The sequence below is a fragment of the Mauremys reevesii genome, linkage group 1 (assembly GCF_016161935.1).
Source record: "Mauremys reevesii isolate NIE-2019 linkage group 1, ASM1616193v1, whole genome shotgun sequence".
NCBI classification, from domain to species: Eukaryota; Metazoa; Chordata; order Testudines; family Geoemydidae; genus Mauremys; species Mauremys reevesii.
The window spans coordinates 120,034,199-120,048,888 of NC_052623.1; the positions used below are offsets into that span (position 1 = coordinate 120,034,199).

At 39.9% G+C, this 14,690-nt stretch overlaps 1 protein-coding gene across 9 annotated transcripts in view; it reads right to left on the minus strand.

The window, feature by feature from the left end:
• Positions 1 to 14,690, minus strand: part of LOC120406214 (interleukin-1 receptor type 1-like) — a 63,986-nt gene that overhangs the window by 28,422 nt on the left and 20,874 nt on the right. For 7 of the 9 annotated variants that reach the window (XM_039540728.1, XM_039540706.1, XM_039540714.1 and 4 more), the window contains 4 exons: positions 8,720 to 8,803; positions 7,025 to 7,091; positions 3,294 to 3,525; positions 956 to 1,169 (listed from right to left, as the gene is read on the minus strand). In XM_039540728.1, the coding sequence (XP_039396662.1) occupies positions 956 to 1,169; positions 3,294 to 3,525; positions 7,025 to 7,085 (507 nt within the window). In that variant the 5' untranslated portion in view covers positions 7,086 to 7,091; positions 8,720 to 8,803. Of the gene's footprint in view, positions 1 to 955; positions 1,170 to 3,293; positions 3,526 to 7,024; positions 7,092 to 8,719; positions 8,804 to 13,831; positions 13,910 to 14,690 lie in introns of all 9 variants that reach the window. The other 2 variants (XM_039540721.1, XM_039540745.1) reach the window with 2 other exon arrangements.

Below are 14,690 nucleotides of genomic sequence, written 5' to 3' on the forward strand. Positions count from 1 at the left end.
CATTGTGCTAATATGCATATGAAAAAAAGTTTGGCCACTAATGTCTAAAACAACAAAAGCACTCCTAAAACTGTATGCCCACCTATCATCAATAAGGCTGAATCCCTACTCCCCCTCCCTCCATCATTTATACAGGAATATGACACTTCTCTAGATGCTTCCCCAGGAAATCATCATCATCATCACCACCACCTCCATCTTGCCTAGATTGAGTTTCAGCCAGTTTGCTCTCATCCTAGGCTTCATCAGACACACAAGCACTTGTGCCCCCAGCCAGACAGAGGACCACCTATAAGATGGCTTCTGGGTTTTGACTTTTACACAGGAGGCCAGCTGTTCCCCTAGATTATTTAGCTTGCTTTGGGACCAGAATCTACACCCTTTCAGGTCTGTGTGGCCTAAAATGTCAGATACTTTCCTGTTACTGAAGCAGAAGATTTAAGAGTTTTGATGAGCTTTACTAATTCAGCTTCAGCTTCAAAGAAAATAATGTAAAGTGCCAGATTATTTATTTCATCTTTAGTAGACAAAGCAAGTCCAACAGGTTTTTACGAATTGTAAGCTACAAAAGAAAAGTGTCCAATTGCAGGATTAAAAGTGTAATGTGTTCATGTACTTCATACTTTTAACCAATTACACATCAAAGTAACATATAGCAAGATCACACTCACATTTTTGATGCCGAAATATTATGGACTATCTTACAATTTAAGTATAGATCAGAATCCTTTAGAATATGCTTTGGAAAAATAGAAGGGTTGGGTTTTTTAAATGCAAGCACATTCTTATTATGTTTCCTATAATATTCCAATAGATCTGGAAAGTTAGGTAGCCATTCACATTACACAGAAAAAAAATCTTGTCTTTTTTTCTCATTATCATGCACAGTTAGCTTACTAGAAGTGTTAAATTATATGATAGGGAATGTTACAGTAAAAATACATATACACAGTACCTTATACCACTGTATTTCAGGTACGGTATCATTTTCATCATTAAAATATTCCAGATTAGGACATGTAATCTTTCCACCAATTGACATAAACACTTTTTGTTTATACATAGTTTCTCCATTAAAACATAAGCCATCATTGTTCTTGAAAACATGTAGCTGTATATATTCTTTGTCAGAGCTGTATATATTCTTCATGTCAGAGCTGTCATAATTCCTGTAATGAGAATAGCAACAAATTGGACCATTACTAGTACTTCCCAAGTCCACAATAATGCAAGTCAGGCTCTGGATCCCTGACTGGAAAGGCAGAAATGAGACTTCAGCCAGAAGTCAAGATTTTCAAAAATGAGTAAAGTTGGGCTCCTAAATCCAGATTTTAAAAAGGTATCCATTTCTGAAAATCTTGGCCAGAGTCTACACCATTGCTGATCAGTGTTAAAGGTTTTGTGAAGTGACTGAACTCTCTCCCCAACTCAGCTAGAGCAGTGCTTCTCAAAGTCGGGCCACCACTTGTTCAGGGAAAGCCCCTGGCGGTCTGGGACAGTTTGTTTACCTGCCGCATCTGCAGGTTCAGCTGATCGCAGCTCCGACTGTCCGCAGTTCACCGCTCCAGGCCCGCGCCGCTTCCCGCAGCCCCCATTGGCCTGGAGCGGCGAACCTGCAGATGCAGCAAGTAAACAAACTGGCCTGGACTTTCCTACCAGGGACTTTCCCTGAACAAGCGGTGGATCAGCTCTGAGAAGCACTGATCTACAGTCACTAAATAGTCTAAAAATAATTCAAAGGAGAGAAACATGATCAAAGACAATTTTTACATTATCAGGCTAAAATTTATTTTTTATAGTTTACTTTTAGTATTTCCATGAGTCTGAAAACAAAGTGAAATTGGAAGGAAAGCGGTTAAGGGCCATAAGAGTGGCAATACCATACCATGTCATCCTTGCTTCTGTGCTGCAGCTGGTGGCAGCTGTGCCTTCAGAGGTTGGCTCTTGGTCACCAGCCGCCGCTCTCCAGTTGCTTAACTCTGAAGGCAGCGCCGCCACCAGCAGCAGCACAGATGTAAGGGTAGCAGTACCGCAAACACCCCTACAATAACCTTGCAACCCTCACCCCTACACACAACTCCTTTTTGGGGTCAGGACCCTACAATTACAACACTCTGAAATTTCAGATTTAAATAGCTGAAATCATGAAATTTATTATTTTTAAAATCCGACGACTGTGAAATTGACCAAAATGGACCATGGATTTGGTAAGGCCCTACCAACAGGGAAATGCACTTGAACCTTTTTTTTAAAAATATATATATATATGGTTTGGGTTATATCACTGCTCTGCAATCAGGTCCCATCTATACACTTTCATTCCCACACAATGGGGGAAAATAAGAGGTGCCTAACAGACTATTGCCACAACTCAAAATTGAATATTTAAAAACTGGGTAAGCCCATATCGCCATATTTGGGGTCGGGAAAGAATTTTCCTCCAGGGCAGATTGGCAGTCGCCTTCCTCTGCAGCATGGGGCACAGGTCACTTGCTGGAGGATTCTCTGCAGCTTGAGGTCTTTAAACCATGATTTGAGGACTTCAATAACTCAGACATAGGCTAAGCAGTGGTGAGCTTTACTTTCTTCTTTGCTTCTACAGTCCTGGCTCTCTTGTTTTGGATGAAAGATATTCCAATCATCATCTTCATCTATCTGTCCTCTTAAAAAAACTGAAAAGCCTAAAGAGTATTTGACAAAGCAGTCTGTATAACATGGTGCCTTGATTTTCAATAAGTTGTATTTCTTTTACTCTTAGTATTTTAATTCATACTTTAAAATAGTGTTTAGTGAGACATGTAAAACTACCGTAGATAACTATTATTTTTAAAACGTGACTGGGCTAAATTTACCTCACACCGATATTTCTCAGTCTCCTGATTAACTTAATCAAACCAAGAAAGTAAAACTGTTTTACTGTCTGTCAGAAACAGACTATAAAATTAAATATGAAGTGATTCATTAATAGAGTTAAAAAGCATACTTACAAATTTACACTTCCAAAAAAATTCAATTAGTTAATAGTGCTAAAGCACTTTGATGAAAAACCATTATACAAGCATAACGTATAATTTTAAGTCAAGTTCTACTAGCATGGAAGAAACTCAGATATATCAGTACAGTATCAAAAACAGAGCTGAAAAGATGTCTAACTGTTTCCATGCAAATATATAAAAGTCTTGACACACTAGATTAACACCAAAAATACATTTCTGTCCTTCATGTGTGATCATTTTTCCCTTTTGTAGAACAATTTTGCATGTAAAAACATTTATAAAAATACAGGCCCTTACCTTATGTTACATTCATAAAGTCCTGAATCTTCTAAAGTTGCAGGAATAAACCAAAGCATGTTATCTCGCTGATGGATTCTGGAATGTGTCTCTGTAGTTATTGGTGTATCACTACCATTTCTAGACCAAGTCAGATTGTAGTCAGAGTGAAGTGTTGGAATTTTAGCTATTTGACAACTGATAGCAATAGGCTCTCCTACAAGTACAAAATGACTAGACAGCTTCCTTTCTTCTAAAAAAAATAAATAAAAATAATAATAAGAAGAAATTACCAAAATTGTTTCTTTTTTTTGTTAATTTTTCCTCAATTTTACTGGTAGAGGTAACTTAAATTATTCAGTTACAAAGATACAAGACTGAGGAGTTATTTTTCAATAACAATTTATATTATTGTTTGCATTTGTTTAGCACCTTCCATTTGAGGACTTCAAAACATTCACAAACTTTAAGTCACACAATACCCTTTAAAATAGGTGGTCATACAAGAGATATATTTAACTCCAGTAGCCTCAATATAAAGAGCAGTATATAAAGATGTCAAATTCATTGAACTTCATGATCTTCAGGATGTAATTTTCCTGTTCTTTCTATTTAAAGACAAGCAGTGAATTTTAGTACTCTACAAGATACTAGATTGGCAATGTAAACATTGTCACAATAAGTGCTGTACAGGCTAGGGGCAGTGCAAATTTCCCCCACAGTGCTCTAGACAATGTGACTCAGTTCTGACCTGGTGGGACCAAATCCAGGCTGGAGAGGGCATTTCAGTGGTGGTTTCTGGCACTGGAGAACGATAGGCAAGAAAGTTGACAAAGATCTGAATCTGCAGCACGTAACATGACCAGACGAGGTCAGTAGCAAGTCAACCGTTCAGACCAAGTAGTCTTCAGTTTTAGCATATATCCTGTGACCAATCCTGCAAGTTGCCATGTCTCCCCCACACTTCCAGATTTTCATTTAATATGGCAAACGTTGCTTGAGCATTACATGCTAAGCATAAGCAGGACTTCACTAATTATGACTACCGGTATGTAACAAGTTAAGGCAAGGCATGTACACTTGCAAGAAGTCCTTAAACAAAAAGATAGGGACTGCAAGCATTCAGACCTCAGTGGAAGATAGAGCAACACAGATCTGCATACCTAAGAGGTCAGTTTAACCACAGCCATATAAACGGAGCAGGTCAGTTGGCCACAGAACCGATTTCACATTTTTTCTTACTTTTGTAACGCTGAGTGTCTAAAATACTTGATAAAAATTGAACCTTACTGAAAAGCTTCTAAATCCATGATATATTGAATTGCTATACAAATCCAGAATTGCATTTTTAAAGAGGAAACCCACATTCATATTTTACTGCATAGAACCTTAAAATTTTTCACTTACCAATTTAGTCCTTTTTCTCCCCCCTCCCCCCAACCCGGTCTATGCCATTTGCCAAATAATTTAAAATATACTCGCTAGTTTTCAATGGAGTACAAATCAATTTGGATCTGTTCAAGACTGCTCTTGTTAAGAGGGGAGAAGAATGTCATTGCTCTGTGCAATCCTAATTTCTATTAAGTCAGTACACAAGTAAACTGGGAGCTACATACACAATTTCAGGACCAGACTAACATTATGCCCTCTAAGGCTGCCAACACTTTAAATATGTTACAGTTTACATAGAATTGAAAATATTTTTTTAAGTTATTTATCTATAGCTTTCCTGAAATACCTAAAGAAGGGGTGGTCAAACTGTGGTTCACGAGCCATATGCAGCTCTTTTACCGTTGAAGTGTAGCTCACAGAGCTCCCCCCTCGCCCCGCCCCGCACCGCACTCCATTCTCCACCTACCAGACAGGGGGTGGGAACCTTGTGACCTCTGCCTTGCAGCAGAGTGCTGAGGCAAGGACTTCTGCCCAGAGGGGAGGGGGAGTCTCGGGGCTTCTGCCCCTTGAGGCATACCTGCCAGGGCTTGGGCCTTCAGCAGGAGTGGGGTTGAAGCCCCATCAGGTGCCTCCTGTGACGCTGAAGCCCCGAGCCCCTGCAGGTGCGCCCTGGCTCTCTCACTTCTGAAGATTATCGAATGCGGCTAGGAGGGTCAGTAAGTTTGGCCACTGCTGGCCTAGAGCCATAACCCTAGTCATTAGGGCACTTTGTACAACATGTAACCACCTTTGCAATAAAAACACAAAAAGTAAGATCTTGTCACTGCCTTATACTATCAGGAATTTAGAATTTCACAGACCAGTGTTTCCCAAACGGGGGTCGCCGCTTGTGTAGGGAAAGCCCCTGGTGGGCCGGGACAGTTTGTTTACCTGCCCCGTCCGCAGGTTCTGCCGATCACGGCTCCCACTGGATCGCGGTTCGCCGCGATCCAGTGGGAGCCGAGATCGGCGGAACCTGCAGACAAACTGACCCGGCCTGCCAGGGGCTTTCCCTACAGAAGCGGCATCCCAAGTTTGGGAAACACTGTCATAGACAGAAGAAATAGTCAGTAAAGCCACTGACTTATATCCTCCCTGCGAATTTTGAATTTCAATTAATTGTTTGCAAAAACAAAGAGTTTGTTTTTCAATAATAAAAGTATATATTTTTTCACTTATTTTACTGAGATACTGTGCGTACTTGACTTCACATATTATCCCCTTCTGGAATTTCTGAATGTTTTGGATAAATACATTTGAATTCATAAGCACCAGAATGTTATTGGCGGAGACTATTAAACTCATATAATCTTTCTTTCAAGAGATTAGCCTTGCTATTCACTAAGCACAACAGTTCTACTCACTGGGATATTATAGATGCTGTAACAGACAAAGAAAACTCTCTTCAGTAATACAGTTCATGCTCCACTCTGTTACAAAGAGATGCTAAACAGAATTTCTATCCTATAGAGTCCTTACAGCTCCATGGCAAATGAAAGACAGTCTTCACTGTGACAGAAGTTAAGGAGAGTTGTGACTTCCAAGTGAATATGGGGATAAGATTACAAATTCAGTCTTCAACCCTGCAATCGTAAACCCAAAAAGCAAGATTCTACCTATGACTGGAGCCAGAAATTGCCCGCTAATAGGTGCGTAGCTATCATTGTCCAGGACATTCTGAGTAAGCTCAAAAGCACTAACACAGGGGTTCAAAAACTGGGGGTCGGGTGGTGAGGTTATTACATGGGGAGGTCGTGAGCTGTCAGCCCCCACCCCAGACCTTGCTTTGCATCCAGCATTTACAATGGTGTTAAATATATTAAAAAGTGTTTTTAATTTATGGGGGGGGGTCGCACTCAGAGGCTTGCTATGTGAAAGGGGTCACCAGTACAAAAGTTTGAGAATCACTGCACTATCACCTATATGGATGATATCTACCACTGGTGTGCTGAGATATTGCACACCTTGAGTATGCAGACGCTACATCGTAAACAATGCTGTTATAAAAAGACCGTTTTAATTCTAGAAATAAGTACTTTTAAGAAAGATTAAGACACCTATTTTTAAAGTTTCCCTCTATATTTGTACAGTTTACATTTTGATACATTTACAAGTCTGTCAGGCCACATAGCATGCAGTCATCATCATCTTTGGTAAAATGACACCCTAGAAAGGGCATCCAATCAATACACTCACACTCACCTCTGGTATGGCAGAGTGCAAGACAGCCTTCTCTGTTGTACTATTACTGAACTCATGTATATACTGAAAATAACTCATTTTAGAAATAATTCAATTATTAATAAACATGTTTGACTTACCAGCATTGAATGAAGAAACATAAGGAATTATACAGCAAATGAACCACAATGGAGAGATCATGTTTTGCTGCAGAGAAAACAAGATATTTCATAAATATGCTAAAAGCGTTCAATTTTTTTAAAATTATGTAATTTTGTTATATAATGTATGGAGGTATTTTACAGGGTAGATAAAAGAAATAAACAAGTAGCAAAGGATGCTTATATGAAAAAGCTGAGCTCCAGACATACTTGGAATATATTAAAACATGTTGTCAATTCAAACTTCAAGCAGCTTATATATAAAGTTCTACAGTGCATTGGGAAGAATTAGCTGTTCTTAACATGCATGCTTCAGTTAAATGCTGGAGAAGATGAATACCTCAGTTTGTGCATGCATTAGTGTGTAAAACAATGCACGCACAGCTCCGAAGGACTGAATCTTCTTCTCTAGATCTTCCTCTTTTCCCCCATTTATAGGCCTGCTTTCTCTAGAATTAGTCTCTTCACCTTAAAGCACATGTCAAGCCCTCTCCCAACTCATCTGCTGTTAACCAGCTTCCAAGTCCCTTGCTCCTTCCCATTATGACAACCTCCTCCCTTCCAAGTAATAAGGAAGTATTGCATCATTTTAGCTAAATTAATCACACATTTATTTTAATGTAATTGCCTCCCTAACCATTCTGTTTCTGTCAGAGGGAAACAAACAACAGCACTATGTGATCTGCCAGTTTTCCATTGACCACATTTTGGGAGTCTCTGATCTAGACTTCTGCAGATGGTTTGCCTAGGTCAGGGGTCAGCAACCTTTCAGAAGTGGTGTGCCGAGTCTTCATTTATTCACTCTGATTTAAGGTTTTGTGTGCTAGTAATACATTTTAATGTTTTTAGAAGGTCTCTTTCTAGAAGTCTATAATATATAACTAAACTATTGTTGTATGTAAAGTAAATAAGGTTTTTAAAATGTATAAGAAGCTTCATTTAAAATTAAATTAAAATGCAGAGCCCCCCGGACCAGTGGCCAGGACCCGGGCAGTGAGAGTGCCACTGGAAATCAGCTCGCGTGCCACCTTTGGCACCCAAGCCATAGGTTGCCTACCCCTGGCCTAGGTCACTGTAGAAGAAGCAGCAGAATTCGCCCACCCCCAAGTTCACTCTCTGTTCAGCTAGGGAGGTTTCATGTTTATTTTTGGACTCCACCGTATTTTTTTAAAGAAATGTTTGTGAAATCTTAATATGTAATCAAAACCAAACAGCTAACAGCTGGATCTGAGCTGAGCTTTTCTAGTGACAGTCACACAAATAAGTTTTGGTGAAAAAATAAAAATTTCTGAGCAATGGGAGATAATGCATAGATTCTGAAGGTAGAACAAGAAGAAATTGGTTTAATCTGCAGCAAGGGAGACTGAGGTTAGATATGAGGGAAAACTTTCTAACCAGAAGGACAGTTAACCACTGGAATAGGCTTCCTAGAGAGGTTGTAGAATCCTCCCATCATTGGAGGTTTTTAAGAACAAGTTAAACACCTGTCAGGGATAGTCTACCTGACCCTGCCTCAGTGCAGAGTGCTGGACTTGATGACCTCTCGAGATCTCTTCCAGTCCTGCATTTCTATGATTCTAGGATTCATTCAAGAGAACTTGGCTCTATTATAGAATTTAACAACATCCAAATGTGTCCTCCTTTTGGATTTGTTGCTTGAGAAAGCATTCATACCTTAGTCTTTATTTAGCTCTCTTCTATGTATTTTTCTTGACATATGCCAAGGGGTTGGTCACCATCCTTGAAATTTAGGTTTACCTGAAAAGAAAAACATAAATCTTACAAAAGTGTCAAATGCATCATGCAAACAAGAGCATAACAAATTTCCAAAGGCAAACTTCCAGGGTCATTCTAAGTAAGTCAGCAAGGAAATATCTTCAGTACTATAGAGCAAGATACTTTTTCGTTTAAAGACCTCTGAGTAAAACTGGACCAGGTGTTCATGTATAGACCTCAAAGAATGCCATCTGTACCACCACATTCTTCATTTTTAAATATGACTTCTGTATAATGCCGCCTTTTTGCTAAATTGTATTTCAGGTGTCAGAGTTAATGCCAATCAAAAGCAAGAAGAGGAGGGGAAAAGCCCAGATAAAGAATCTGACTGTCAAAGCATACAATCTGAGAAAGCCACCCCTCCCCACCCCAGATGAAGAACTAGACAATCACACACACACACAGGTTAACTTGACATATTTAAATCAAGACAGGATATCTTCCTGAAAGACATGCTACAGCTCAAGTAGAAATTAGGGGCTTGATGTAGACGTTATTGGGCAAGATTATTTGTCTTATGTTTTGCAGGAGGTCATAGAATCATAGAATATCAGGGTTGGAAGGGACCTCAGGAGGTCATCTAGTCCAACCCCCTGCTCAAAGCAGGGCCAATCCCCAACATGTCCAGGTTTGGGGGTTTTTTTCCCCAAACCTTTCTTCAGATATCAGGTTTTCAAAACTTTTTATCATTTTTGTTGCTCTCCTCTGGACTCTCTCCAATTTGTCCATCTCTTTGGACAAAATGATATTAGCCTTTTTTTACAACCGCATCCTATTGCGGCCTCATATGCAATTTGTGATCCCCTAGACCCCCTGCCTAGCCAGTTATTCCCCATTTTGTAGTCGTGAAGTTGATTTTTTTCTTAAGTGTAGTACTTTGTGCTTGTCTTTACTAAGTTTCATCTTGTTTGATTTGCACCAATTCTCCAATTTGTCAAAGTTGTTTTGAATTCTAATCCTGTCCTCCAAAGTGCTAGCAACCCTTCCCATCTTGGTGTTATCCACAAATTTTATAAGCATAACCTCCACTCCGTTATCCAAGTCATCCATAAAAACGTTTACTACTAGACCCAGGACTGTTACCCACAGGATCCACTAGATATCTCCTCCCAGTTTGATAGCAAACCATTGATAACTATTCTGAGTACAGTCTTTCAACCAGTTTTGCATCCAATTTATACTAATGTCACCTAGAATATATTTCCCTAATTTGCTTACAAGACTGTCATGTGAGACTTTGTCAACAGCCTTACTAAAAATCATGATTGTTATACATGTTGGTGACTATATATAAACTATCTTCAAGCGTTACTGAGATGTGTGCAAAGAGCACCCTCAATTGCTGCCTGCCTTCAAAGTAGTCTACATTTATGTGCAATCATTTTGGGCATACAGGCCTTGGGCATGGAGCACTACATATATGTAATTGGTATTTACACAGCAACATGAACAGGGAAAGCAAAATGAGATCACAGCTGTTCCTTATGGTCTTAACCTATGAAAATAATTTAGCTCCAGAAACTAAGTAAGGTGAGGGGGAGAGGGAGAGTATACACATTCACAACCACGCCACCAGACTCCATCATGTCGTATAATGTCCTCCTAATATACAGACAGAGCAGGGAAACTAACTGTATCAGCTCTCATAAGGGGTCACAAGGTAATGTTCATTGTTGATATAGATGCAAGTATATCTGTATTATATGACCCTCACCAAGCCATGTCACCGTTGGCAGGAAGAGGAGTCATGTTTCTTGAAACTTTTATGAAACAGCCTATCACACCCACTGATAGCCCACATAGGAGTTTTATGCAGGACTCGTGTGTTTGCTCTGGCAAAATTACCAAAACCACAAAGCCTGTTGGAAGCAGATTTTCTGATGAAGCACAGGTTAATTTTAGATTTGACTAACAAGCTGATTTGTCAAACAGTGGTAAATGATTTGGGGAAAGAACCCTTTGTGATTCCAGTATTACATGAGCCATGTCCCAAAGAGACATGCATAGCTGGAAGATTATACAGTTAAACTATATTCAGACACTGTTTGGGTGTACAACTCCTTAACAGACTTTTTACTCTTTCAGCTTAGAAGTGGTTTTACCTTTACTGATGGCTCCAAGATAAAATACCCTATTTTAGTATCTAATATGGTTGAGTTAGCCTTTTGTTTACAAAAGCCCCCTTTGATTAAAAAAGCTAAGGCTCACAGTAAAACTGATCCATGTGCCATCCAAAAACAGAAACCAGACTGGCTGTCTAAGTAAGGAGCAGCAGGAAAAAAAAAATCTGTCAGTGTGTAATCAATTATAGTAAAACACCTGTCGCCTCCTAAAAGGAAAGGGTTCAGGATGTTATTCCAAATCTAAGAGAATTCAAGAAATTCAACATCCTGAACCTTGACATGGCTGGATCAGGTTTGCAATCAGACTATTTAATAAATGCCTGGGTTAATGACCCGAGGAGTTGTAGGTGCAGGTTGGATTGGGAATAATGCTCTGCCTGAGAAGTCACCTTACAAATCCTTTGAAGGAAATTCTGAAATAATTGATGGGATTGGAATGTACGCCAAAGATGTGGGTGGTACGTACAGCTCATCCGTTTGGTTCATGATTCCCCCATGGGAGGACAGCAGGGAACTGAAAAGCCCCTCCAACAGCTGTCCACTCTAGGATGGTGGCTCACTATGAAGGAAGATATTCATGAACATTGACAGTCTTGTCTTGTTTGTGCTCAAGATAATCCCACGCCAGGAAAAAGAAATACTCTTTCAAGGTCACAAAGGCATGAGGTCCTTGATATACCTTACCAAACAATTTTATAGGCTCCCTGACAATTACTCAGAAGGGAAAAAAAAGTTTGTGATTGATTCCTTTTCGAAATGATGGGAAGCTTTCCCCATGTAAACCAATACAGCACTAGTCTCAGCTAAAGATCTGGTACTACAGGTGAATCTTCCATGGTAATCAATCAGGCCTTGCAGCACCATGGAGAGATACCCTTTCCTGCTGATAAACAGTCATTCTATACTGCAACTGGGAGGTGTGATTGCAGCATGTGTAGACATACCTGAACTAGCTTTGATCTAGCTAGGTCTAAAGTGGCTCAAACTTTATGATGTTCCCAGGTTATGCTGCCACAGCTTCACTACTATTGTTATTTGAGCCATTTTTGATCTAGCTAGATCAGGGGTTCTCAAACTGGGGGTCGGGACCCTTCAGGGGGTCATGAGGTTATTACATGGGGGGGTTGTAAGCTGTCAGCCTCCACCCCAAACCTCGCTTTTCCTTCAGCATCTATAATGGTGTTAAATATATAAACAAGTGTTTTTAATTTGGGGGGGGGTGTCGCACTCAGAAGCTTGCTATGTGAAAGAGGTCACCAGTACAAAAGTTTGAGAACCACTGAGCTAGAGCAAAGCTAGCTTAGGTATGTCTACACATCCTGCAATCACACCTCCCAATTGCAATGCAGACATAGCCAAAGATTTTGGCGTGATGTGGGTGGCGTAGAATAGGAATGTGTGTCCCATCAATACCCACAGTTGGGAACCCCATTGATGCAAAGCCATCAATAACTTCCTGTGCACTACCAAACTTTAAGCCATGCAGTACCTCATTTTGGCATCAAGTGGGTAGAGCTTCGGAAAGTATACCTAACCTATTAAACTACTTGTATTCTTCTCAAGGAACAGCCATTACAAATAATTTACCCAAAAAATTATACAGCATAGCAGTATTTCCCACTTACCAGTATCTCTTAAGACAGGGTTTCTCAAACATGGGTCGCCACTTCTGTAGGGAAAGCCCCTGGTGGGCCGGGCCGGTTTGTTTACCTGCCCCGTCCGCAGGTCTGGCCGATCGCGGCCCCCACTGGCTGTGGTTCACTGCTCCAGGCCAATGGGAGTTGCTGGAAGCAGCTGCCAGTAAGTCCCTCGGCCCGCGCCGCTTCCAGCGAGCCGCAGCCAGTGGGAGCCGCAATCAGCCGGACCGGCGGATGGGGCAGGTAAACACACTGGCCCGGTCCACCAGGGGCTTTCCTTACAGAAGCAGCGGCCCCTGTTTGAGAAACCCTGACTTAAGAGAAAAACATTTAGATAAAGATACATTTTAAAATATCCATGGGTCTGAATTAAGGATTAAATTAACTCTATTTTCTGTGGTAAATGGTGGTTTTATTATGCTGGCCACTTAAGATTTGGAGAGTCCATTTAACTTCCCTGCTCTTAAATGTTTTGATTTTGTAATTGATATGAGAGGTAAGCACATCATCACTCACCAGTCTTAACTTGGTTTAGAAACACTCCCTTCTGAGACTAATATAGAAATGGGGCCAAATGTGTAAAAGCCAAGTAATGAAGGAGGATAGGGGGAAAGAGACTCAGATTTTCGCTGAAGTCCCTGATGAAATCCTACACATTTGGGATAGATTCCCATAGATGGCCATGACTGCAAATGACACTAATTTTATGGGCGCAGTCTGGCTTCTAGCTAATATCTCATCACCACAAGCCATTTTTAAAACAAATGATAATGCTGCCCAAGAGAGACCCAAGACTGGAATAACAGAGTTGCTTGTCAAATTTGATGTGCACTGGCAGATCTGCATATGGGAACCTGACAAATCTCTTACCCCACCAATACCTCACTCTAATCAATACTTGATACTGGAGACTGACAAAATCCACTTGCTAGTGGCTAGTGTGATGCTGTCTCTAGTGAGTGTAAGAGCCTATGCTATACTTTTCTGAAACATTTCAGTATTCATTTAAAATATTGAATTTCTAGCGCTTATGGTTAAAAATAACCTTACAAATGTAAACCAATACATTGTTGTTGCCTGAGTTTGCAGACTATGCTCAGTGCTTTGCCAAGCAGAAATGGAAAATTAACACGACTGATAGATTTCATTGCTAGTATTCAGTGTGATTGTTAAAAGTCATTTCAGTTTCACACTGCTGGCTTTTCTGGGACAGCTATGAGCAGAGGCAGAGTCAAACTGCAGTTACTCACTTTTTTGGGGGTGGTTGTCTCCTGCAGCAAGGACTCCCTTGCTTCCACCACTCCTTGCATCAGTCATTATATAGTCAACTTCAAAGTGACAGCATAAATTATGTATATGTTATTTAGAATGACTTTTTTTTTTTCAAATAAGTATCATTCCAATATATCTTGTTACAGATTCAGCATTCTGGACTTATTTGCATACACTGGACAACATAGCAAAGAAAGTAATAAAGTATTAAGGACAATTTCAGATCCTGGGTCACTGTCAGTTAACCAAAATTAAGTCTCCTTATTAATCATTTCAAATATATGGTTTCTGGTGATTTTTAGGGGATTTCAAAGGTTAATTCCAAAATTTGTCCCATTTCCTGTTACAAATACTCCAAACATTACATGGAAAGAGTGCAGTACTGCTACAATTTTACTTTCTAAACATGATTTCCTACCTGTGTTTGAGCACAGTCGTATATTATTTGTAAGTAGACAATGCAAACCTAAAAATCAAAATCACTGACTAGCAAGGAATCTAATACTTTATAAGCAGTAAAACCAAAAAATAATAAACGAAGACATCCTAGTCATGCTAACATACAAATCAAATCCAAAACAAAATAATAAATTCAACTAAAATACAACCAAATTTAACCTAGACACTTGAAATGGATCAAAAATTTTGGCTGAATAGTTTATTCACTGAAAAATATAGTTTCAGGTCACCAAAGCTAGTTGCAAATTTGAAAGAACTGGGTGGGCTGGATTCACAGAAAGTGAGGATGTCTTTGTTGCCCAAGGTTAGAGCACTCACTTAAGAGGGGGAAGACCCCAGCTCCAGTCTCTGCTCCTTAGCAGGAATTCAAGTCTGGGT